General features: G+C 45.2%; 1 protein-coding gene across 1 annotated transcript in view; it reads left to right on the top strand.

Moving 5' to 3' along the window:
- The window catches only part of LMBR1 (limb development membrane protein 1), a 400,337-nt gene that overhangs the window by 369,017 nt on the left and 4,027 nt on the right, over positions 1–27,293 (top strand). The window contains exon 16 of the mRNA XM_029588492.1: positions 20,173–20,334. Within this exon, the coding sequence (XP_029444352.1) occupies positions 20,173–20,334 (162 nt within the window). The remainder of the gene's footprint in view (positions 1–20,172; positions 20,335–27,293) is intronic.

The raw sequence follows: 27,293 nt of genomic DNA, 5'->3' as shown, positions 1-27,293 counted from the left end.
CTCAGGAAGTGCAGCAACTCAGTAATTTCCGTCTCCAAAGCAGTTTGGAGCTCCCTTACGCTCACTGAGCGTTCTTCCAAATTCTAACGACTAAATTCCTAGAAGAAATCCTGAAGACGAGCCCCGCACTCCTGTGGTGATACCCTCGGGTCCCTCCCCCAGTTGAGTTTCCCGAGGTGATTTCTGTGGTCCCTCGGAGGTGAGCGACTCGGTCCGGTGGCCGGTTCGCGGCAGGGACCTAGCCCCCGAGTGAGAAGGGCTCGGGCGCGGCATAGAGGCAGCCTCGGTCCCGGTGAGGACTTAGCCCCCGAGCGAGACGAGTTTGGGCGCGGCTTAGAGGCAGCGGGTGCATTTCCTCTAGCACGGCGGTGACTGTACTTACCCTCTCTCCCCGCAGCCGGAGACCGCCCGGGTCGCAGCCGGGAAGCGCCGAAGATCAGGTAAGACGTACATCTTTACTTTACTGGTCTCCGGAGAGCAAGGATTAGCCGGGTCGACCTATGTGGCAGCCCGCCAAGGAGGTCGCCATTTGCCTGCCGGCTCGTTCACCAGCCCTGGTTCGCCGCCTCATTCTCAACAGGGCGACAGGCGCGTATGTTAGGCGCCCGGAAAGGTTTAGGCGCCCGTTGCTTTAGGCGCACGTTGAGAGGCGCACGCTGATACGCGCACATAGGCGCAAGACCATAGGTGCAGGATCATAGGCGCACGTTGATACGCGCACGTACATTGGCGCACGTTGATATGTGCACAAACATAGGCACACGTACATAGGCGCAAGTTCTAGGCGCATATTGATAAGCGCACATTGATATGCACACACTCATAGGCGCTCTTGGTAGGAACACATTGAAAGGGCTGAGAGCACACTGGAGTGTGCGGATAACAGACGCGATGGAGCGTAAGAGAGCCCATGCGTCCGCAGAGCCGGCACTTCCAGAATCAGGCATAAGAGCTCTTGGCCTCTGCTCAGCATGCCACCTCAGAGCCACACAGAGCGAGGAAGCAGACTCCCTTTGTGCCCAATGTGAGGAGGCCCTGGGAGTTACAGGCCAGGGCCGGTCTCAGCCCAGTTTGACTGCCAGTTCCTCAGGGAACACCCCGAACCTAGCAGGCCGCGGTGAGCAGCCAGGGAACCCTACAGACCTGGTGCCCCTACGGCTAGAACCTGCTTCCCTCTCCTGGGTGGAATTATTCAAGGGGATTCATGCCTTCGTCAAGATGCAGTCTGATCCCTGACCGGACCCATACGTACCAGATGGCCCTGCCCCGGGACCCTCAAGGCCTACGCATGGCCCCCCACCACCCGGAAGCCCCACTTATGGGGACTTGGATTACTCTGAGGAAGATGGCGAGCCCCCCGAGGAGGGGGAAACTCCCCTCGGGGATAGAACCATATCAAACCATGAGACGCTTCTTTCCTAAGGAGGATCTTTCAGACCTGGTCTCTCAATGCCTGTCGGAACTGGCTATCCCGGGCCCAGGCACCCCAGGGGAACCTAGAATGAACCCCCTGCTAGAGGGCCTGCGTCCAACGGCTCACCATTTTCCCCTCCTACAAGGTGCACAGCAGTTAATCGATCTGGAGTGGAATGCGCCGGAGGCTTCATTCAAAGGGGGTCGGGCTTTGTCTAGCATGTACCCCCTAGACCCGGCAACCAAGGAGCTGCTGGCGTGCCCGATGGTAGACGCCATAGTTAGCGCAATTGTGAAGCGCACCACCATTCCGGTGGAAGGAGGGGCGGCCCTCAAGGATACACATGATCAGCACATGGACGCCATTCTGAAACAAGCCTTTGAGGTGGTAGCCATGTCCCCCTACGAATTGCAACCTGCTGCACCGTGGTGACGCACTCCTGCTTATCACAAGCCAGGAACAACACCCTGGGAGAAGAAATGGAATCAGCCCTCTCGTTCCTTACTGACGCTGCCTCCGACCTAGTCCATACAGCAGCCAAGGGAGTGTCATCCTCAGTGGCAGCCAGAAGACACCTCTGGCTACGAAATTGGTCGGCCGACTCCTCCAAGACTCGCCTTACCAGAATGCCCTTTAAGGGATCCCTCCTGTTCGGCAGCGACCTCGAGAAACTGGCTAACAAATGGGGCGCATCTCCATTACCCCGTCTACCGGAAGACAGGTAAAGGAGGAACCAGCGCCCTTTTCCTAGGCCATCCAGAGGTAGAAACTCGCAGCGCTTCAACCCTTACAGGGCTCGCTACCAAGCACCTCGTTCTCAGGCCAGGAACCAGTCCTTTCGGACTAAGCACAACAAGAGGAGAACTGGCTCGGGTTCGGGTCCCGGCCGCACCCCACAATGAGAATCAGCCGACCCATCTGAGGGTAGAAGCCATAGGGGGCAGGCTAACCCTCTTCTACCGCAGGTGGGTCGAGATTACCTCGGACCAGTGGGTCCTCGCCATCATCCGAGAAGGGTATTTCCTGGACTTTCTTCGGCTCCCGCTGGACAAGTTTGTGGAATCTCCTTGTCCACCCCTCAAGAGGGCGGCGCTGGAAGTTACCTTGCGGAGGCTCTTGTCCCTAAAAGCCATAATCCCAGTGCCTGCATGGGAGATAAATTCTGGGCATTATTCCATTTATTTCATAGTACCCAAGAAGGAGGGCACGTTCAGGCCCGTCCTGGACCTCAAGTCAGCCAACCGACACCTACAGGTCCCCAGCTTTCGCATGGAAACTCTGCGGTCTGTCAAAAGTGCAGTACAGCCAGGGAAATTTCTCACATCTCTAGATCTGTCAGAAGCCTACTTGCATATCCCAATCCATTGGGATCACCAGCGCTACTTATGCTTCAAGGTCCTGAACCAACACTTCCAGTTCCGAGCTTTACCCTTCGGGTTAGCCACCACGCCGCGGACCTTTACCAAGGTCATAGTAGTAGTGGCGGCGTCCCTCAGGAAGGAAGGAATTCTCGTCCATCCATACCTGGACGATTGGCTGATCAGGGCAAAGTCACCGGAGGAGAGCCACCAGGCAACCAACAGAGTTATCTCTCTTCTGGAAAGCCTGGGATGGGTAGTCAAGAGTTCCCTACAGCCTTTGCAGTTGCTGGAATACCTAGGAGTCCGATTCGACACCCAGGAAGACAAGGTCAGCCTGACCTCCAAGAGGAGATCAAAGCTCCGGAATAGTCTGCAGGCCCTTCTGAGCGCCACCCGGCCCACAGCTTGGGATTACCTACAGGTCCTCGGCCTCTTGGCATCCACTCGAGGTGATACCATGGGCGCGGGCTCATATGAGACCATTGCAACGCGCCCTCCTATCTCGGTGGAGCCCACGATCACAGAACTACACCGTACACCTACCTCTACCGGCCAGGGTACGGAATCAGTTACGGTGGTGGCTGCAGCCCGGCCACATGAGCCGGGGGTGAAGGATGTCCTCCTCAACCTGGACCCTGCTCACTACAGATGCCAGCCAGAGCGGCTGGGGAGCACACTGCGAAGAGCTAACCGCCCAGGGGCGGTGGAACAGAGAAGAGTCTGGGTGGAACATCAACCGACTAGAGGCATGGGCAGTCAGGCTAGCCTGCCTGCGATTTGCCCACAGACTTCGAAACAGAGCAGTCAGAGTGATGTCGGACAACGCCACCACTGTGGCATACATCAACCGACAGGGCGGAACCAGAAGCCGACAGGTATCCTTAGAAATAGCCCCCCTGATGGCTTGGGCGGAAGCAAATCTCCAGGACATCTCCGCCGTCCACATTGCCGGGAAGGACAATGCCACGGCAGACTTTCTCAGCAGAGAAAGCCTAAACCCGGGGGAATGGCAGCTGTCACCCACGGCCTTCCAAATGATTGTGGATCAGTGGGGGACCCTGGGCATGGACCTATTAGCGGACAGGTCCAACGCTCAAGTACCCAGATACTTCAGTCGCAGGCGAGATCCTCTATCCCACGGGATCGATGCCCTGGTGCAGCCATGGCCTCCGGGGATCCTGCTATATGCCTTTCCCCCATGGCCCCTGCTGGGTGCCATTATACACAAGATTCAGCGGCACAGAGGCCTAGTTCTTCTGGTGGCCCCGGACTGGCCAAGAAGATCCTGGTACGCAGACATGAGAAGACTACTGGCAGGGGATCCTCTACCCCTGCCCCCTCACAGGGACCTGCTACGACAGGGTCCCATTCTCCACGAGAATCCAGCTCAATTCTCTCTTACGGTCTGGCCATTGAGAGGGCTAGACTGAAGAAAAGGGGATACTCGGGGCCAGTGATAGACACACTCCTCCGAGCACACAAGTTCTCCACATCACTAACTTATATAAGGATCTGGAGAGTATTTGAAGCATGGTGCGAAACTCGCAGCACCAATCCGCATGCCGCTAAAATCCCCATCATTCTGTATTACCTGCAAGATGGGCTTCAGAAGGGTCTGTCCCTTAATTCAATCAAGGTTCAGGTGGCAGCGCTATCCTGCTACGGTCCCAGGAGTGCTGGCAACAGCATTGCCACGCACCCAGACGTTTCACGTTTCCTGAAAGGAGTCAAACACATTTGCCCGCCACTGAAGTGGCCAGTGCCCCTATGGAACCTAAACCTAGTCTTGGAATTCCTAGCGGGACCCGCCTTCAGACCCCTCCGGGGCCTGTCCCTCCGTTTATTAACCTTGAAGATGGTGTTCTTGCTGGCCTTTTGCTCAGCGCGCAGCATCTCAGAGCTACAAGCGCTGTCCTGCCGCGATCCGTTTCTCAGAATCACTCCAGGGGCTTTCCATCTTCGCACGGTTCCTTCCTTCTTACCCAAAGTAGTCTTACACTTCCACCTCAACCAAACCATATCCTTGCCAACCACAGAAGGTTTGAAGAAGTCAGAAGAAGGTCGAAGACTCCGCCATCTCGACATCGGCAGATTGCTGTTCAGATACCTGGAAATGTCAGAAGCAGTACGAAAGACGGACCAACTGTTCGTCCTTCACAGCGGGAAGAAGCAAGGGGAAGCGGCCTCACGGGCAACCATCGCCTGCTGGATCAAAGAAGTTATCAAGGCAGCCTACGTAGAGGCAGGAAAACCACCACCTCTACGGGTCAAGGCTCACTCTACCAGAGTGCAAGCGGCATCCTGGGCAGAAATTAGGATGCTGTCACCTGCAGAGATATGTAAAGCGGCAACGTGGTCCTCCCTCCATACCTTCTCCAGATTCTACCGTCTGGACGTCCAGGCCAGGGAGGATACAGCATTTGCAAGGTCAATCCTAAACGGACCTCGGGCAGCCTCCCACCCAGTCCGGGAGTAGCTTTTGTACATCCCACTTGTTCTGAGTCCATCTGCTACACGCTAGGAAATGGAGAGATTACTTACCTGATAATCTCGTTTTCCTTAGTGTATGCAGATGGACTCAGCATCCCGCCCGGCTGCCGGTATACATGGGGAATCACTGACTCACGGTAAGCCATGTTTCCTTATATAGGGCATCCACCCTGCCGGGTGTCGACGCCTTTCGGTTGAGAACACTGGCGGTCTCCAGCTACTATCAATCGGTCAGGGTAATCATGTTCATTTAATCGATCGGTCAGTCACACATATATCCATAAAGCTTTTGCAAGGAAGATTACTGAGTTGCTGCACTTCCTGCGGGGGTATATGTACCCGTGCTGACGTCAGATCCGTCTCCAACTGCAAGCACGAGCACACTATACCCACTTGTTCTGAGTCCATCTGCATACACTAAGGAAAACGAGATTATCAGGTAAGTAATCTCTCCAATTTAACACTGACCAAATTTTGAAGGGAAAGGGTAATATGAAACATATATCTTGCAGGTTTCAGTAAAGTATAAAAGGGCCACATTTCTTGTATACAAAAGTCAAGGACAAAAGGGTCTGTAGCGGTGTGACTTGTGGCTAGGTGTCTGCGTCTCCTCTGGTCCACAGATATCTGGGACAAACACAAAGTTTCAGACTTTGTCTCATTAAGCAGGCTTTTCTAAATCATTAGGAATAACAGCTGGGAAGCCCCAATCGGGAAACAATATGTACAAAAATCAAGCAAAAACTTATAAACAGAAAACTTGGCTGTATCTGGTCACTATGTACACATTAGCAGTTCCCTCACTGCAAGGAGCTAAGCTTATAGCTCCAACAAAAACTCATCATAGTTTAAATCTTAAACAGCACAGTTTTAAATTCTCTCTTCTTTCTGGGCTTTACCTTGCAGCCTTCTCTCTGGGTTTCTTCCCCCCCCCCCCCCTATATGTAATTTTGCTACTTTCCCTTTCTGGTCTGTTCTTTATACGTGGCCTCTCTGGCAGGTCGATACTGTAACCTGCAGTTGAGGCTTTCCCGTCTGTAACGAGCTGGGAGCGCACAATTCGGACGCGTAAGGCGATCCAGCGATACAGTCTCCAGTTTCACGCGTCCTTAGCGCTTCTTAAAACAGACGCATAACCCTTTCCGCACGCAGCATGTATATGATATGTAAATGAATGAATTAGCTGTATAATGAAGGAATTAGCTATTCCCCTCCGATACTGTGACGCGCGCTCAGATTATCTCCTTTGTAACCCGCTATTTTGCCGTGTCCTTAACCTGTTAGTTTACCGCCACCCTCTACTTGGTGTTAGTGTGGTGTTAGAAAATTAAAACGGGAATAAAGTGTAAAAAATGGGGGCAATTTCGGCACTCAAGGCCCCGTCCAGTCTCCGGTGCAGCCCCAGTCCTGTCCCCTCCTCCCGAAGCAAAAAAAAAAAAAAAAACCGAAAAAGTAGCAAGGCTTGGGCCTGCTACGGTAGTCCCTTCTCCCTTCTCCCCTCCTCCCGATTTCGGTGCTCAAGGCGGCCGGGTAGGCGTGCATTCATCCAGGCAGAGGGAGCCGGCGGCGAAAGCGGCCTCCGGCTCCCTCTGCCTGGATGAATGCACGGCCCCCGCCGGCAGTGAATGAATGCCCGTGCGATTTCGGCGCTCAAGGCGTGACATCACGTCATGTGACTGCCTTGAGCGCCGAAATCGCACGGGCATTCATTCAGTGCTGGCGGGGGGCGTGCATTCATCCAGGCAGAGGGAGCCGGAGGCCGCTTTCGCGCCGGCTCCCTCTGCCTGGATGAATGCACGGCCGCCTTGAGCACCGAAATCGGGAGGAGAGGAGAAGGGAGAAGGGACTATCGTAGCAGGCCCGAGCCTTGCTACTTTTTCGGTTGGTTTTTTTTTTTTTGCCTCGGGAGGAGGAGACAGACTGGGGCTGCACCGGAGACCGAACGGGGCCAGGGCAGGTGAGCGGGGGCTGGGGGAAAGTTTGCCGAGCATCGGGGAACATAACTGGCCACTTCCTGGTACCTGTCATTTCAAATGTCATTTGAAATGACAGATACCAGCGCGGCCGCGAACCCAGGATACTGTATAGGCGCTCTATACAGTAAAATGGGTTGCGTGGGCCTAACGCTTGCCTAAGGCTTCGCAGCCGCGGCATGCATTTGCATGCAATTAGAAGAGAGTATCGAGCGCTAGGTGAAGAGAACTGTGCGTGCGGGGAACGAGGGTGCGCCTGGCAATGCCGCACTCTTTCTACCGCGGCCTTAGAGTATCGACCTGTGGGTGGGGAGAGTGACTCAGCAGTCATTTTGCATCACAAGTGAGGTCTCTGGTTAGAGAAACATAGAAAAGGTATCGCTAAAAAGGTATACAATTTTTTCAGAGGTATACAAATTTTTCAGAGCTCTGTAGTACCGAGACATTATAGAATTATAAGAGAGTGCTCTAACCCATTTATACAGTTGTGTACATACATTAGAATCACCGGAGAAGAGTGCTATACTTCGTGGGATTTTCTACTCATTTACACAATTGTGGTTGTGAAATTTGTTCATACAACTTGGGAGAACATCGGAAGATGTAATCTAGATGTCCTTCAGAGAACACTGTAACGTGTAAGTTAAATATCTACAGGCTGCAAATGATTGATAAGACCGGACGGCTCTGTATGAATGCATTGAGCACGTTGACAAAGGCTTGCTGATGCAGTCCTGTTTTTCATAATAATTGATTTCAAAATAATAATAATAATGTTTTTCAAAAATTTTTTGTATTATCTTGATTAGACGGTGTGAAAAATTGTATACCTTTTTAGCGATACCTTTTGTATTGATTGCTTGGTTTCGACAGGTTCGCGAATTTTTGCTCTTTGTGTTGTTGCTGTGTTAGAGAAACATAGAAACATATACTCCCTCACAGGGTCATATATGAAGGCAGAAAAAAGAGGATCAGAGGAAATACTGTTTGAGAGAGGTGGTAGTTGAAGCCTTGAATACAGTGACATGATTCAAACATGCTTAGAACATAACCAGAAGGTATGGCAGTAAAGAAAGGGAAGGGGAAATGACTGGAGATAGAGTAGAATTTGTATGGGCTTGGGATGCTTGACAAAGTGAGAGGTCTTTATTGGATGAGAGCTTAGTATATTCTCAGAGGACAAGCAAGTCACTAAGCCTCATCAATGGGTGATGACATCCAACAGGGCTTGGTGCACAGATTTTACACTAAAGATTTTCAGATGCTTTTGGCATGCTTGACTAAGTATATGCAGCCCAACCTGCATCGTACAGGGTCTCTTGAGTCTGTTTTCCAGTGGAGCCCCATAGTCACTATTTTGTCTCTTTCCCTCAGAAAAAGATTCCTCAAAAAGCTTAAAACCTTGTATTTTCACATGGGGCATCATAGTTCTCATTTCCACCCCTCTTAGCCTTACTAGATAGGATCCCAGTGTCCATGCTGGAAAACCTTCCTGTTGAGAGAAGGCCGAAGTTAACATAAACTGTTGGCCCAGAGTAACCTCAGACACATGGGCTCTCAGCATAGTTAAGAATGTATACAGAGGGATGGTAACTTTGAAACAGCTGCGCGGTTGCACATGTAAGCGCTTTTGCCAGTTCACATCCAGAGACACGGCCATTTTTAACATGCGTGCATGTTATAAAATAGGCTGAGCGTGTGTACATGTACACACAATTTTAATTGGTCATGTGCATGTGCGCGCATCTACCGTGTAAGTGGGGGAATTTTATAAGGGGGGCATGCTGATGCCATTCCCAGTTTTCCCAGTTCGCCCAGTTTGGGGATAGCAATTCTAAATCCCCCTAATTTGTTAGCCTCGCTTTCCCCCTGTTAGCTCCAACCCTTAAAACCTTGCTTACTAGCCTAGACTTTTTTGTTTTTGTACTTATATGCCATTCTTAGCAGTAGTAAACTTATGTGGCAGGGGACCTCGGTACACACACATCACTTGGCCATCCCCTGCATGCCCAAGTCCTGACCCTTTTTCTGAACTTTTGACTTGTGCGTATATCGGGAAATATGCACACACACTTTTTAAAATCTGCGCATGCATCAGGCTTTTAAAATTCAACCCATAGTTTATTGGGAAATCTGCAAACTCGCCCACCAAGAAGGCTTGGGCCTACTTTTCAGCATCAGAAACTGCTACAAAAGGAACTGTCCTCCCTCAGAGGCAATTGTGATCTAATTCATTCTATTAAGGGAAAGAAGGATGGGATTTACACTCCAATATTCCAAAGCGAACAAGGGGACAATGTCCCATCCTAATGCTAAGGGCTTAGATTAGAACAAATTTCTGGTCAAGGAAAAGTTAATGATGGTTTCTTTCAGCACCTTAATCTTTTTTCTAGATAAAGGGAACTGGCCATGATCCTTGGATCTAAAGGATTCTTATCCTACATAGATTCCCAGGTCAGCACCATGGGTATGCATAAAATGACTTGGTACCTGCGCATTTTTTTTAAATTTGATTTTATATAACACTTTTTCGGGCACTTCAAAGAAGATTACATACAGGTTCTGTAGGCATTTCTCTGTCTCCAAAGGGACCACAATTGGGGGTTCATGTATTTCCCTACCTGGATGCTTAGAACATAACCAGAAGGTATGGCAGTAAAGAAAGGAAAGGGGAAATGACTGGAGATAGAGTAGAATTTTTATAGGCTTGGGATGCTTGACAAATTGAGAGGTCTTTATTGGATGAGAGCTTAGTATATTCTCAGAGGACATAGCTCTAGGAGGTGCTGAAAAATCAGTGAGCAAAAACATCTGGATTTTGTAATTGCTAGGATTCATAATAAATTACCAAGTCCTATTTGAGCCCAGTCTCCTCATTTGGACTAGGGGATACTCCATGAAGTTAGCAAGTAGCACATTTTAAAACTAATAGGAGAAAATTCTTTTTCAGTCAACGCACAATTAAGCTCTGGAATTTGTTGCCAGAGGAAATGGTTAGTGCAGCTGGGTTTAAAATAAAAAAGGTTTGGATAAGTTCTTGGAAGAGAAGTCTTTTAACTGCTATTAATCAAGTTGACTTAGGGAATAGCTACTACTATTACTGGCATCAGTAGCATGGGATCTACTTAGTGTGTGGGTTCTTGCCAGTTACTTGTGGCCTAGATTGGCCACTGTTGGAAAAAGGATGCTGGGCCTGATGGACCCTTGGCAATTTCTTATGTTCTTATATTCTTATGGAATTTATAGGAACTCTGTTAGATGCACAACTCAGACAAAAGTATTTCATCACAGGAAAGAATCATCACATTGTTGTCCAAAGTGGATGGGATAAGATTGTCAGCAGACGACATTGGAAAATGTTGAGGTTGCTGGGCCTCATGGCATCACCAGTTCACATGACTCCTTTGGAACATCTTCATATGAGGTTAGCACAGTAGACTATAAGGTGGACTTGTGCTATTCAAGATCTCCAAAACAGCATCCTTCTTAGCCAGTGACTCAAGGACTACCTACCCTTGATGACTGATTCAAGCAAGGCTGATCAAAGGAATATCCTTCCAAATTCCTCCAGTGCAAATTGTGCTAACCATGGATTACTTCCCAGAAAGGGAGATTTTACATGAAAGAGCAACTTCAAAGTATAGTGTTATGAGATTAAAAATATATATATTAGCGGTAACTTTCAAAGTGATGTGCGTGTTTGCTGGCATGCGCACATGGACGTGCTGATTTTAGAACATGGGTGTATCTATATTGATGTGTGCATGTGCACGTAAATGCAGTCTCAAGTGCGAGAGTGGGGAGATTTTAGTAGATGTGTGCAGCGATGCATTAGGCCGATTTCCCAGTTTACCCCAGTAAAAGAGGACTTCCTAAACCCCCTATCTAACTAGCCTCCCTTTTACCCTACTAACCCTGATCCTTAAAACCCTGCTAACTACCCTTTTTTTTTTTTCTAATTACAGCCCATAGCAGAAGCAAGTTACATGGTTGTGGGATCCCGGTGCGTGCTAATGCGCATAACTGACTGCATGCTGCAGTCCCATCCCGCCCAGACTACGCCCTTGTCCCGCCTCTTTTTTCAGCAGACCTTTTTTTATCTGCGTACTGGGAGATACATCCATGGCTGCAGGCCTTTTAAAATCCATGCGGCCCGGGCACATCAGAGTCACTTGCATATCTCTCAGTTTTGCCACACATAAGCCTTTGAAAATCTATCTCGTTACTTATAACATGATGTACATTATATTTACATGCACTGCTGTGGTACCAACTAGAAAACTTTGCAACAAAGATACCTGGACCCATGTGGTATTAGGCCTATTGTAAAAGCATGTTGGATGTGGACTTGGCCCCAGGAAGCCATGAATAAACTGAATTACAATATAGTAAACCTCCCATGAAAAAACACTGAGTTTGATATTGCAAATAAGATACAAAAAAGTCACACGAAGACCCGAGTTTTGAATTTCAAATATACAGAATTTGAAAATATGGGGATATACCTAGAGGAAGAACTAGAAGACTGGGAGAAAATGAGTGAGGTAGAACAGCAGTGAGCTAAATTAAAAGGTAACATCTATATGTTAGAAAAGTAAACAAAAGATCAAGGAAAGGAGTAGCTGCAAAAATAAAGGCAAAAAGATCAGCGTTCAGGAAGTATAAAAGATCCTAAAAAGAGTAACACTGGGAATAATACCTGGTGAAAATGAGGGAGACAAAATCAGAAAAATAAAAGGTCAAGCGGAAGATGTTTCCCCAAGAGATAGAGAGAGTTGACAAAACATTTTTCAGATATATAAGAGAAGGAAAGCCTAAAGTGGTATAGTGAAATTGAAAGGTGATGAGGAGCAATGTGTCAAGACAGACAAGGACGTGGAGGAAATATTAAATAAATACTTCAGTTCGGTGTTCACTAAAGAAGATCATGGAGAAGGACCATTGCTGGTTGAAAAGACAGTAGAAGGAAATGGGCTAGACAACTCCTTTTTCAGAAGAATATGTATGGGAAGAGCTAGGAAAACTGAATGTGGACAAGTCCATGGGGCTGGATGAGGTACATCCCAGGATACTAGATGAATTCAGAGATGTCCTGGCAGGTCCGCTAAATGATCTGTTCAATTGATCCCTGAAGACGGGAGTAGTGCCAAGAGATTGGAGAAGAGTGGTTGTGGTCCCACTTCATAAGAGTGGTAGCAGAGAGGAAACTGGAAACTACAAGCCAATTAGCCTCATCTCAGTGGTGGGAAAATGAATGGAGACGCTGCTGAAAGAAAGATTACTGAACCTATCTACAGTCCAGTAAGTTGCTGGATCCGAGGCAGCATGGATTCACAAGAGGAAGGTCCTGTCAGACAAATCTGATGTTTTTGATTGGGTGACTAGAGAATTTGTTCGAGGAAGAACACTTGATGTCATCTACTTGAATTTCAGCAAAGCTTTTGATACTGTTCCACATAGGCTTGTAAACAAAATGAGAAGCTTTGGAGTGAGCGCCAAGGTGGTGGCATGGATTACAAACTGGTTGACTGATGGGAGAGAGTGTGCAATGTTAAATGGAACCTACTCTGAAGAGAGAGCCATGTTAAGTGGAGTGCCACAGGGATTGGTATTGGGACCCGTTCTGTTCAATATCTTTGTGAGCAAAATTGCGGAAGGGATAGAAGGTAAAGTTTCTCTATTTGCGGATGATACCAAGAACCGCAACAGAATAGACATGCCTGAAGGAGTGTAGAGAGAATGAAAAGTGAATTACGAAAGCTTGAAGAGTGGTTGAAGATTTGGCAGCAGGGATTCAATGCCAAGAAGTGCAGAGTCATGCATCTAAGATGTAATCCAAAAGACCTGTATGGGGGGGGGAGAGGCTGATGTGCACAGACCAAGAGCGGGCTCTTGGGTGACAGCCTCTGGCAATCTGAAGCTGGTGAAGCAATGTGGCAAGGCAATAGCTAGAGCCAGAGGAGTGCTGGGCTGTATAGAGAGGAATAACCAATAAGAAAATGGAGGTGGTGATGCCCTTGAACAGGTCCTTGGTGACGGCTCACCTGGATTACTATGTTCAGTTCTGGATTCCTTATCTCAAAAGGGATAGAGACAGGATGGAGGCAGTCCAGAAAAGGGCTACCAAAATGGTGTGGGGTCAGTATCAGAAAACCTATGGGGAGAGACTGAAGGATATGAATATATATACCCTAGATGAGGCACAGGTGATATGATACAGACCTTCAGATACCTGAAAGGCTTTAATGATGTACAAATGTTAAACCTTTTCCGTTGGAAAGAAATCAGTAGAACTAGGGGTCATGAAATGAAACTCCAGAGAGGACATCTCGGAACCAAAGTCAGAAAATATTTTTTCACGAAGAAGGTGGTGGATGCCTGGAATGCCCTTCTGGAGGAGGTAGTGAAAACCAAAACAGTCAAACTTCAAAAGAACATGGGATAAATATTGTGGATCCCTAAAGGCTAAAGTATGGAAATGAAGAAAAGAGTGCATGGAGTAGCTTGCTGGTGTGGCGGTTACTACCCTTTAACCAATAAACCTTGATACTGTTGATGCAACTCCAGCATTGCTCTCTGCTTCAATGACAGGTGGAAAAGGGGAACTGGATTCATATAGCAACTAATGAAGGCCCCAACTTTTACAGTCTGGGGAAACAAGTATGAGGTTAATTTGCTGATGCGGCGGTTACTACCCTTGATCAATAAGCATTGATACTTTTGATGCAACTCAAACATTGCCTTCTGCTTCAACAGCAAGGCATAATGGGGAATTTGATTCAAACAGTAACCAACAAGGGCCCTGACTTTTACGCTGTGGAAAATTGATAAGCATGGGGTAACCTACAAGGTACAACAGATATCACCATAAGCTTACTGGGCAGACTGGATGGACCATTTGTTCCTTTTCTGCCATCATATTGCTATGTTTTACAAGTGTTGGTAGATTTCTCTTTAAAAAAAAAAGTGAGAGTTGGGCTGTAGATAGGTACCGGCTGGTGAAGAAAACATTGGCAAGGAGAAAAGAACAAGTCTCAGAAATAAGGAAAGGGGGGGGGACGGGGGGGGGGGGACAGAAAAGAAAAAAATAAACAGGAGGAGAAAATCTGGAATGAATTGGTTTTTTGGCTTGCTAAGCAAAGAAAATGACAAGTGTGAAAGCCTATTTTTTTTGGATAACAACCAGGGTATTATTTAGAGTTTCAACCAGAATTTTTACAACTGGAAGATAGCTCAGGCACACTGCAACATGTTACTGTGCAAATGTCACTCTTCCTAATGCTACTAAATAGTAATTAACATTTCTTTATGTGAACAATACTGTCTTGCCTGCATTCAGCACTCTTGCAGCCTTCCCCCTTCTTAATCTTTCTGTATCTAGCACACACCTTTTTCTGTTGGCACAAGCAAGCAGCATGCAGAGCACTGCTATTAAAATCTGTTGCCACATTAGCCCTTACACAGATAAGCCAATCACATTGCTTTCTCTAGCCATTCCTAGTACGTTTACCAATGCATGAGTCCCCTCTTATCATCCCTACCTCTAACAGGTTCTACTCCCACTAATTCCTTAGGATTAAGACCTATCCTGGATTTACAAAGTCTGAACAAGAGCCTGTTATGGGGGAAGTTCAAAATGAACCCCTTCCACATCATCTTACCCATCATTCAAACAGGAGAGTGGATGTGCATCCTGGATCTGAAAAATGTGTATGCTTACATACCCAATCATCACTTGCATTGGAAATATCTCTGTATCATAGTGGATTCCTCTCATTACTGATACAAGGTTCTCCCTTTCGGGCTTTCTGTAGCCCCAAAGGTCATTACAAAATGTTTAGTGGTGGTAGTGGCTCACCCTCGTTACCAGCGAATTTGTGTCTTTCCTTACATGGATGAATGGTTAGTGACACAGGTTTCCCAAGCAGGGGTGTTGGACTTCCTCCTGATTCAGCTCCTTCTTTCACTGGGATTCATAATCAGTTTCACCAAGTCGAGCCTTGTTCCTATACAATGAATCAAGTTAATTAAGGCATAGATAGACTTGCTGGAGGAGAGAGCGTTTCTCCCGTCAGAGCAGGCCTTCTGTCTTCGAGCTTGATACTTTACTATTCAGGATCAAGTGACAGTCTGAGAAGTTCTGGTTGTCCCGGGGCATATGGCAGCAATGGACATTGTGGTTCCTAAGACCCACCTCAACATGCAGATTTTCCAGTTTGGGCCTCCACATTCGTTGGGATCAATTGCTTTGGACCTTGTTCCCAGTGAGAATCATTGCAGATATGAAGAAGGGTGTCTCCAGTGGTGGCTCGGCCCAAATGTCCTGGAGATGGGAGCTTCTTTTCGGCTTTTGTCTCAAGTAATGCTGGCAACTGATGTGTCTTCCAGGGTTTGGGGCACATATATGGGCTCTTTTCAAATCCAAGGAGTCTGGTCATCAACAGAATGTCTGTTTCAGATCAATCTCCTGGAGCTACAAATAGACATGCACTGAGAATTCCTTCACATCTCCTTCCAGGAAAGACTATTCTGATCCAGACTGAAAATTAAGTAGCAATGTTCTATGTGAACAAGCAAGGGGACACAGATTAATGGACCATCTGCCAGGAATCCCTAAGAATTTGGGAATGAGCCTGCAGCCACAGAACCTTCCTACTTCCCCGGCATCTCCAATACATTGGCAAATCACCTAAGTATTTCATCTCTGAGTGGTCTCTAGATGACCAGTTGTTCAGTCTTTGCGGTCATCTGTTGATTGAGGACAAGAAAGTAGCAAAATTCTTCTTCATTCTTGAAACCAAGTTCAGATCTATTCTGCATGCTTTTCTGCTAAAATGGGATTCATATCTGCTGTATGTGTTTCCACTACCCCTGTTGGTGGTAAAAAATAGTGCAGAAGGAACTCAGTGACAGTGTGTGGCCTTAAGTGTGGTTCTCTTAACATGTCAGATTGTCAGTCGGCCCTCTGATCCTTCTGGGATCCAATCTGCTAACTCAAGAGGAGGGTCGTTTATCATCCGAACCTTCCCTCTCTCAACTTGATGGCAGGGATATTGAGCACTCGCTAGTCTCCTCACTGCACTGTCCAAGAAAGTTGAGGATATTGTAATCTCTGCCAGGAAGTCTTCAACCAGAAGAGCTTGCAGTTTTAAATGGAGAATATACCCTGTATGTTCATCTTGGTGTTAATCTGAAACCACAAAGAGCAGTACTGCGAACCTGTTGGTTCAATCACGTAAAGATACAAAAGGTATCGCCACAAAAAATATTAATAAATAAAGGCTTTCACCTTCAATGTATACAAATGTATTGTAGAAAATATTTTATAGAACAACGGGATCGCATCAGCAAGCCTCTTGACGACGTGCTCGGTGCAACCAAGCCGTCCGGTCTTATCTATCACTTGCGACCCGTTGTTTTGTTTGCTTTTTAGTGTCCACCATCCTGCGGTTTCAACCAAACATATAAGTTGACTATTCACTCTTATAGTCCTCTATACCCGTTCTTTCATTGATATTTTTGTGAATCTATTTGATATTTTTGTGAATCTATAATTTAAACTTGTGACCCGACAGCGGCCGTATTTCGCAGCCGTATCGCTGCTTCATCAGGAGTCATCAATATACTGTAGATTCATTTAGCTTGGTGTTCTGTAAGTGAATACTGAAGGAGACTCTGTTCCCGATGAATCTACAATATATTGATGACTCCTGATGAAGCAGCGATACGGCTGCGAAATACGGACGCTGTCGGGTTACAAGTTTAAATTATAGATTCACAAAAATATCAATGAAAGAACGTGGTATAGAGGACTATAAGAGTGAATAGTCAACTTATATGTTTGGTTGAAACCGCCGGATGGTGGACACTAAAAAGCAAACAAAACAACGGGTCGCAAGTGATAGATAAGACCGGACGGCTTGGTTGCACTGAGCACGTCGAAAGAGGCTTGCTGATGCGATCCCGTTGTTCTATAAAATATTTTCTGCAATACATTTGTATACATTGAAGGTGAAAGCCTTTATTTATTAACATCTTGGTGTTAAGCAAGCTCCCTGGAGCTGTTTACCTGAGAGCCAAAAGAGTTGCTATTGAACTCTTCTCTTTCTCCTCAGGTCTCAGTGTATCATTTGGCAAAGAGCATCTCAGCTCCATTGCTGCTTACCATATTCAAGTGGACAACAAACCGATATCCCTACATCCTTTGGTGTTGAAGTTCATAAAAGGCTTGTGGCAAACAAGACCTTCGGTTGCCAAGCCACTGATGCCACGGGATCTCAGTCATATTGGCAAAACTAATGAAACCACCTTAAAAACCATTAGCTTCTTTAAAGTTCCTAGTAGCCATTGCATTGGCCAGATGAGTCAGTGAGCTTCAGGCATTGGTTCATTATTCACCGTACATGCAGTTTTTCCACAACTGTACATGCACTTTCCTCCTGTGCCAAAAGTAGTTTCGGCTTTTCTTCCTAATCAAGCCATTGCCATACCTTCATACTTTCCAAGACCTCATGCACGTGAAGGGGACAAGGCCCCCCATTCACTGGACTGCAAAGGGGCTAAAGCTTTATTATCTGAAGAGAACTCAATCACATTTTCAAACTTCTCAACTTTTCGTCTTACAGTCCTAACATTCTAGGAGTAGCAGTTGGCAAGCACTCATTGTCTGACTGGCTGGCAGATGGTATAGCACACTACTATACTTTGGCTGTCAAGGCTCATCAAGTGAGAGCTATGGCTACCTCAGTGGTTTATCTGCGAGCTGTACATATTGAAGACATTTGCAAAGTTGAGACTTGGTTGTTGGTTCACATCTTGATGCCCCATTACGGTTGGGAAAATCTATCAAGAAGTGACAGCAACTTTGGACTAACCGTTTTGCACAGCCTGTTCTCCTGGTAGTCTGCTCTCCACAGGAGAGTCTGAGTTGCTTTTCAGTTAGTGCTCCACTGCAACCCTCAGCTTGGGACTCCCCACATGTCATGGCTATTTCAGCCTTGCTTTTTAATGGAGAAAGCAGGGATCAATTAGGAATGCTTAACACCCACCTACCTCCCTGGCAAGTCAATTACCTAGCTAAAGCTAAGCTCTGCAATCAACTGAGGGGCTCACAAGGCAACGCATTCATAGAGCTAGGAGAGAAGGGTCCGTTTGGTGTTGTCTGATGACGTAACTTGCGTGTCATGGTTAATTCATCCTGCTTTCTATTGAGAACAGATTTACAGTAAACAAACACTCTCTCCTCTTGGTAAGCAGTTTTTTTTGGAGGGGGAGGGTTGTGCTGAAAGTGGGCTGCTTTGGTAGAATGGTTGAATTTATTTTTCTTCTAAACCTGCATTTACACAGCAATTCATATTGGCTAAAACATTTTTCAGCTAACATGAAATATTGCTATACAAGTACTGTGTAGCAATATGTATTTTCAACTAGACATGTATAAGCCATCTCTCTAATATGTGTATAAACATGCTTTAAAGCAAACTTTCCCATTCTGTAACATTTTAAAATGAAAATTTCATACATGAAATTCCCTTTTACTCTCTGGTATTTTCTGTCATTACAGAGAGGCCTTTTTAACATTTTTATAATATACTCTGTTACACTTCAGAAGGGACTGCTGCATCTGAGTGGTCTAAACTCATATCTTTTCTACAACTAGTGAACTAAGCACTCGAAACTTTGGATAGGGCATAAAAACTAGACCGTGGCTGACTTAAAGATGATCTGGCAGGAATAGACTTCAGAGTATAGTTGCAGAATTTGGTCTTTTTCAAAAACAAGGACAAACTCAGCTTAATGCCTTAAAAATGGTGTAATTCTCATCTAATGATCCTAATTGAAGACACCTATGTTCATTATGTCCAATCTGTAACTCTTGAATAGAAATCCATACTACCAAAGTGGATAGAAACATAGGGGTAGATTTTAAAAGGGTTACGCGCATAAGTTATGCGCGTAACCCTTTAAACCCCTCCCCCCCCTCCTGCGCGTGCGTCCCGTGGCTTTGCTAGGGGAGGCGGCGCGACGTTCGGGGTGTTCCGGAGGGGCGTGGTTCCGGCCCGGGGGCATTACGGGGGCATGGCCGAGGCCTCCCAAAATTGCTCCCGGGCCGGGGAATCGCACGGCGGCAGCTGCCCGGCAAGCGCGAGTTACTCCTGCCCCAGGCAGGCGATAAAGGTGGAGGGGTGTAGATAGGGCTGGGGGTGTGGGTTAGGAAGGGGAAGGGAGGGAAAGGGAGGGAAAGGGCAACACGCGCAGGGTGCACAAAATGTGCACCCCCTTGCACGCGCCAACCCCGGATTTTATAAGATACGCGCGTATCTTATAAAATCCAACGTACTTTTCTAAATTCTACCCCATAGTTTTCAGTGCACTAGAATTTTTTGGCGACTAGAAACCCGTATGGTAATACCCAAGCTGTTCAAGTGCAGCTTGCTACATATTAGTATATACCCCTATGTATTTTAAATATTGGTATAAGGAAATTTATTTTGAGAAGTAAATACCGGGAAAACAATTGAAAAGCCATTGACACAGCTAAAAAGCAATTTACCATTGTAATTGGTTATCTGAAAATTGCTTCTCTTAAAACGGCTAAAAGTATGTATGGTGTTTCATAACATGTCTACTTTTAGCTGCTTTTAGGGTAGGTATTTCTGGGGGCATGTTTTGTGCAAGATTGTAAAATAATGCACACAGATTGTATTTTCATGTCTATGTATGTTATTTTCCTTGCAAAATATGCCTGAACAAAAAAGCAGGTGCAAAAGTGTGTGTATCCACTACATATTTCAAAGTGGAAATCGAAATTTGATGCAAAGTTTGCAGGTACTGCTCTAATGTAGTCTAATTCTCCCTTTTTTTGTGTGTTTCCAGTTTGTTGTAATTTGAAAATTATACTTATATCATTTTTCTTTTTTTTAACTTTTAACAGGTGTTACAAGATTTGATCTGTTGGGTGATTTTGGAAGATTCAATTGGCTAGGAAATTTTTACATTGTACTATCCTACAATTTGCTGTTTACTATTATGACCACACTGTGTCTGATCAGAACATTTACCTCAGCTGTGCGGGAAGAACTTTTGAAGGCAATAGGTAACGTTTGGAGTATTATTTCTTTTTACCAATTACATATTGTGCATCTTCAAACACTCAAATTCTAGATTTATGTTTCTAGTCTTGGCTGGTTGAATTGTTTGATCTGCTTGGAATGTCTTAATGCTTCTGAGACTTTCAAGAGATTTTTCTTAATCTTTTCCTATAATCTTAACATATTGTAGTGCATAAAGCGTTTAAAATTATATTCCCAAGATTCACCAGCACTGAAATAAAGATAACTCTGTATATTCTCTTTTAGTCAGACCACTAGAAGTCTAAGGGCTAAATTTATATTTTGGGCATTAGTAGGACAAAAAGTAAATATCTGCAAATCGCTTTGCTTGTGCAGTTTTGAGTTTATTTTGCCCAAGAACTTAATCTCATGTAATCTCTGAAAGGGGAAAAATTAACAGAAAAAATGGCAAACAAAAATGGTGTAAAAAAAATAGTGCTTGCAGGTGCTGAATGTAATAGTTGAGCAACCCTCCCCCCATGCTTCTGCCAAAAGAACTTCTTTCAAACAGAAAGAGGATCCAAGGTAGTAAAAAAAAAAAAAGTAAACATTTGATTTCCAACAATTTGATTTTGTGATGAGTCCCATGATACTGTCGGTTTTTTCACGGATTCTAAGCTACTTTTGATAAGAACAGGATCCAAGCAGCTAGTCCATTTAAAGAAGCGTTTACTGTGCTAAACAAATTGCTTAAATTAACATATAACTGCGCGCTCAAATACTTTCACTGTGTTTACTTGTGTACTATATTCCTATAACCTATACAAGTCAAGGTTAGCTTAAAATAATACACAAACATGCAAAAAGTGAGCTTGATTGCAGAAGAAAATAGGAAAAAGCATAAATAATGGAAAGTTTGACAAAAAAAAATGTTAAGGCTGGTAAAAAAGAGAATTTGAAAAAAAGCTGGCCATGAAGGCAAAAATTCAAAATAAAAACTTATTTCAAATACATATGAAACAGGACGCCTTTGTGGCAAGTCAGTTGAGCCTTTAGATGATTGTGGGGTAAAAGGAGCACTTGGAGGAGATAAGGCCATAGTGGAAAAACTAAATAAATTCTTTGCTTTGGTGTTTACCGAAGAGAATGTTGGGAAGATATCCGTGCTGGAAACTGTATTTATTTAATAATGTTGATTTAGAGGAACTGAAGCAAATCAAGGTAAACCTAGAAAATGTAATAAGGCATATTGACAAATCAAAGAGTAGCAATCATCTGGACTAGAACTCAAGAATGAAATTGCAGATCTAGTACCAGTAATTTGTAAACTATCATAAAATTTCTGTTGTACCTGAAGATTGGAGTGGGGCCAAGGTAACACCAATTTTTAAAAAGGGCTCTAGGTGAGATCTGTTAAACTATACATCAATGAGCCTGACTTCAATGCCAGAAAAATTGTAGAAACTATTTCTAAAGAACTAAATCACAGCGCATATAGAAAGACATGGTTTAATGGGACACAGCCAACATGCATTTATGCAAGGGAAGTCTTGCTTCATCAATCTGCTAGATTTTTTGGAAATGATTAATAAACATGTGGATAATGGTGAGCCAGTGAATATAGTGTATTTGGATTTTCAAAGGCATTTGTCAATATTAAGTCCTATGTTAAAAGTAGAGACCTTTGTTTTCAGTTTTTATTGTATTTTGCCTGGCAGTTTCAATCTCAGAGCAAAAATGAAATTGGTGAAAAACTGACTTTGTAATAACATACAGGATCAAAACCAGTGGAAAAGTTATTTTTAGGGAGTGGCTACCTGTAAAACAGCTTTTGTTTTGGAAACAATTATGGAGGCGTGAAAGTGTTTGAAGTTAGATTTTAAGGTTTCTGATGTCATTTCTTAGTGGTATTGTCCGCCAGTTTTAACTATGGAAGTACTTGAACAGGTCTTAGAAACTGTAATAGTTCAATCACTGAAGTATTCTTATTTTTTTTTTGGTGAATAGGAATTTCAACTTAAATACTGATTTCGATCATGTGTAAAAGCTACCCAATTTCTGTCTATCAGGCAAATACAGTAAAGGTCGAGGGAGAACGGGCGAGCGAGCGCTCTTCCGGCGCGCACACAGGCCACTCTCCTGTGCGCGCGATTCAGGGGGGACAAACATGCAAATTAGAGCCCGTGGTAAAAAGAGGCACTAGGGACACTAGCGCGTCCCAAGCGCCTCTTTTTTGACTTGTCAGCAAGTTTGACAGCCTACGCTCAATTTTGCTGGCGTTGGTTCTCAAACCCGCTGACAGCCACGGGTTCAGAAACCAGACGCCGGCAAAATTGAGCATCCGGTTTTCAAGCCGCAAGCAGATTTTAAATGTTTTTTTCTTTTTTTTTTCTATTTTAAACTTTTGGGACCTCCGACAATATCGCCATGATATTAAGTCGGAGGGTGTACTGCTTTTCTGTACACTTCCCCAGCGCTGGCAGAAATTAACGCCTACCTTTGGGTAGGCGCTAATTTCTGAAAGTAAAATGTGCGGCTTGGCTGCACATTTTACTTAGTGAATCGTGCGGGAATAACTAATAGGGCCATCAACATGCATTTGCATGTTGCGGGCGCTATTAGTTTCGGGGGGGTTGGACGCGCGTTTTCGACGCGCTATTACCCCTTACTGAATAAGGGGTAGAGCTAGCGCGTCCAAACACGGGGTAACAGTGCGCTCCACAGGAATGCACTGTACTGTATCGGCCCATAAGCTAGCAGCAGATTGTGAAGGGTCTGACATATATAAAAAAAAGGACACGCTTTGGATCTGATTTCTGTGTCCAAGTTAGCATGGAAGGAGGATGGGAAGCTGGAGGTACGTGGAACTGAGTGTTCCCCCTGGCTTGATCACTAGTGAAATTTGGCTTTAAATATATACTTTTAGATAATGTTATTTATCCTTTGCAAGTTGGAGGGGGTCAGAAAGTTGATCAGAATAAATTTGGGGAGGTTTTGGGATCTTTGGTAAGAGAATTATTTTTAAAGTACTATAGGGGCAAATATCGAATGTTTAGTTGAGAAATGGTATAAGATGATTTACTCAAGGTTTGGGTTTGTTGCCATGTAGGGGGGGAAGGCAAGAGAAGTAAGAAATGGTTAGTATCGCCTTGGTTTACGAGACATTTAGTAGAAAGTAAGCGAGGACTTTAGTGCTTGGAGTGTTGGTGGAAAAGGTCTGGCAAGATTGAAGATAGAATATTGAGGGTAAGGCTGCCACTCAGTATTTTAGACACATTTTAAAAACTACAAAGAAATACTATTTAGAAGTTACATTAGAAATAGAGGATAATCCTAGATTTATAGTTAAGGTGATTAAATCACTCCTGGGAGGTGAGGTTGATGTCTGGAAAATTTGAGAATTACATAGGACTTGCAGATACCCGGTCTTTTACACTAGATTGTCTCCCTTGTCCTCTCAAATATGTTGGAGGGGATGTTGCTATGATGGCATATACCTGCATATGAGGTTATCCTGCACATATAATAATGTTTTCTGGAAAGAGGTACAGGAAGAAGTATGTAAGGTCATATCTAAGGATGTTCACTTCAATGCAGGTTTGTGCTTGTTAGAGGTCTCAAGGCAAAATGACCTAAAAAAAAATGTGCATAAGCTTTGCAATCAAATGAGTCACACTGCCAGATTTACTGTAGCTACTCTTTGGGAATCAATACCCTTGCTCACACATTGGCATAAACAACTGTGATATTGCCCTTATAGAAAAGCTTATCTATACATTAAACCATAGATAAGATGTGGAAATTTTATTGGGCATCTTGCTCACTATAAGGACTTTCATGTGTTTATTTTCTATGCTTCATATTGGTATACTCTTATGACAGTCAGTGTTTGCCATGTTACTTAGCTTGACTGTACCTATATTGATTCTGTATTGTCTGCTGACTTGTTAATAGAAAAAAGAAAGGTTAGTGCCCTTCAGCTTGGAGAAGACAGCTGAGGGAGATATGATAGTGGTCTATAAAGTGAGAGAATGGAATGGGTAACCGCAAATTGGTTGTTTACTCTTTCAAAAAGTACAAAGATTAGGGCACATGCAATGACGTTACTAAGTAGTATATTTAAAACAAATAGAAGAAAATATTTTTTTACTCAATGCATAATTAAGCTCTAGAGTTCGCTGCCAGAGGATGTGGTGAAAGATTTTAGTATAGCTGGATTTAAAAAAAGGTTTCGACAAGTTCCTGAAAGCAAAGCCCATAAACCATTATTAAGGTGGACTTGGAGAAATCCGCTCTTATCCCTTTTGGGATCCTGACCTGGATTAGCCACTATTGAAAACAGGGTACGGAGCTTGATGGACCTTTGGCAAATCTTATATTCTTATATTATATGCTTGAATTTACATTCTGATTCAGACTTTTTAAGAAAACCCAGGCTGCTTTTTAGTGGTGGCATTCTTAAAACAGGGCTTCCCAAATCTGTCCTGGTGATCTCACAGACAATTGGGTTTTCAGGTTATCCCCAGCAAATATGTATGAGATATGTTTACATATACTGAATCTCCAATGTGCTCTAATATATCTCATGCAGATTCATTGGGGATAACCTGAAAACTCGACTGCCTATGGTGGGGGGTGGCCAACCCATGGTTTAGGAGCTACATGTGGCTCTTTTATATGCAAATTACGGCTCTTGCCCTCCTGCCCCATGGCAACCGAGCACCACTGCAGAAGACAGGAGGGAAGGGGCAGGTGCAGGAAGCATATATAACAGAGCAGCATAAAGAATATCCATTCTGCTTCCTGCTCTAACCCTTCCCTTGCTATCCTTGCAGTGCCACTGATTACAATGGAAACCAGGAGGGGCTAGGGGAGAGACTAGAGGATTTTGCTGTTCATTCCTGCTCTGCCCCTTCCCTTCTGTTTGCAGACAGACCCAGCAGATCACATTGCTCCCAAGATTTAGAATTCAGCTAACAGTGGAGGAGAGGAGGGAGTAATCTGGAGCTCCAGTCAGGCCTGAGTGACTTGGGGTGAGGGAAAGGGGTGACTGCTTGGGAAAGGAGCAATGCAAGAGGGGGTGAATGCTTGGGGAAGTGGAGCAGCATGAGAAGAGCTAAATGCTTCCGGAGGGAGTGGTATGAAAAGGGACAAATGTTCAGAGAGTTGAGGGATATGAAAGTTGGAAAGTGAGGAGGGGGTTGAATGCTGTGGACAGCACAAAGAGTTGAATGCTTTGATGGAGATGAGGAATCTCAAAATCATGCTTTTTTGATGGCCTTTCCTATGTTTTGGAACACATTCCCAGAGTATTTACGAATGATGTTGTGCACTCAAACTTTAAAAAAGTCGCTAAAGACCTTCCTTTTCAAACAGACCTTTGATTTATAGTCAAGCGATGTATCTGGGTTTATTGAGGGACAAATAGATGGTGGGAGAGAAAGCTGGAATAGAGGGTAGCATGAGCCATGTGGGATGAGGAAGTAATAGTGTGTGAAATAGTATAGAGGGAATAAAGGGAATATGAGAGTCAGGGATAATAGTACAAAGCATTTGAAAGAACTAGGGAAAAGGAAGTACAGGAGTGCAAGAAAACCAGATGGGGTGGTTATATGTAAAAGAAAGCCAGAGATGTGATGGAGGCTGAAAGAACCATGAATAGTATTGGGGTAGGGATGGGGCAGAGGTAGTTTTGAGGGTGTGAGAGAGTGCCAGAAGTGGTCAAAAGTGAGGATGGATAACAGAAAGCCATAAGTAGTAAAGGGGGAGGAGGTGGTGGCAGAACCAGAGGTGAAGGAAGATTTGGGAGCGGTACAACCAGAAGTGGTGAGGTGGAAAGAGGAAGAGAGAATGAGATCCAGAGTTATGTGGTAGAAGGGGTGAGAAAGAACCAGAGATAGTGATTGGGAGGGGGGAAGGGTTTCAGAGAACGACATACAGAGGTGTGATGAGGATGCGTGTGAGCCAAAAGGGATGATGGTGCAAGGTAAATGAGAAAGAGCCAGAGAAGGCTATTGGAGGGGAGAGGTATCTAGAGAGAGGCTGAGTTCTGAGTAGAGAAAAAGAGAGAGGGAGTGGGGCAGTATGTTACTGGTGCTGGGCATATGGTAGGGAAGGAGGGATGGAATGAGGTAGGGAGGCAAGAGAAGGGTGTGGGTCAGGAGGAAATAGAGGATGCTGAGCAAAGGGTGAGAAGAGGAGGGATAGTAGCACAAGGGGTCTGCAGGAGATTTGTTGGGGCAACTGAACCTCCATCATCGTTCTAGTGGAGGTGGAGACTGTTATGCTGGTGCTATCGAGAGCAAGACTGGTGGGGGACGGTGGAGGAATTAACAGACTGGTAGAGACAGGAAGGGATTGAGAGAGAGATTGATGAGGACAGGGTGGGACGAAAAAAGAGAGACAGACTGAGAACAGAATAGGATTGAGAGAGAGGTAGTCACAGGGTGGAGGAGGTTGAGAGAGACTGATGGAGACAGGGTGGGGGGAATTGAGAGAGAAACTGGGGAGTGCTGAGAGACTAGTGGGAACAGGGTAGACGGTTTGAGAGGGACAGAGAATAGTGGAGGGGCTGAGACTGGTAGGGACAGGGTGTGGGAGTTGAGAGAGACTGATGAGAGACTTGTGGGGCAAGTGTTGGAGAACTGAGAGAGACTTGTGGAAACAGGGTAGAGGGACTGAGAGAGACAGAGAAAATAGTGGGGATAGGGTGGAGGGGCTGAGAGGGGGACTGGTGGAGGGGATTGAGATAGCAAGAGAGACTTGTAGGAGGATTGAGTGACTGCTGGGAATAGGATGAGATTAAGTCAAAGACTAGGAAGATTGAGAGAGAAAGAGAGGGATGCTGATGGAGATGAGGTGAAGAGGTGGGTTCACACTGGGGATGCACCTTAACCCTCATCTCATGAAAACATGAGGCTCTTTGATAGTGCGCATATTAATTCCTTGGCTGTTGGTGTGTGAAAGTTCACCACCCCTGGGCTATGGTGTCATCAGGCCAGGT

The sequence above is a fragment of the Rhinatrema bivittatum genome, chromosome 2 (genome assembly GCF_901001135.1).
Source record: "Rhinatrema bivittatum chromosome 2, aRhiBiv1.1, whole genome shotgun sequence".
In the NCBI taxonomy this organism is placed as follows: Eukaryota; Metazoa; Chordata; class Amphibia; order Gymnophiona; family Rhinatrematidae; genus Rhinatrema; species Rhinatrema bivittatum.
This window is presented reverse-complemented; position numbering and strand designations above follow the sequence as displayed.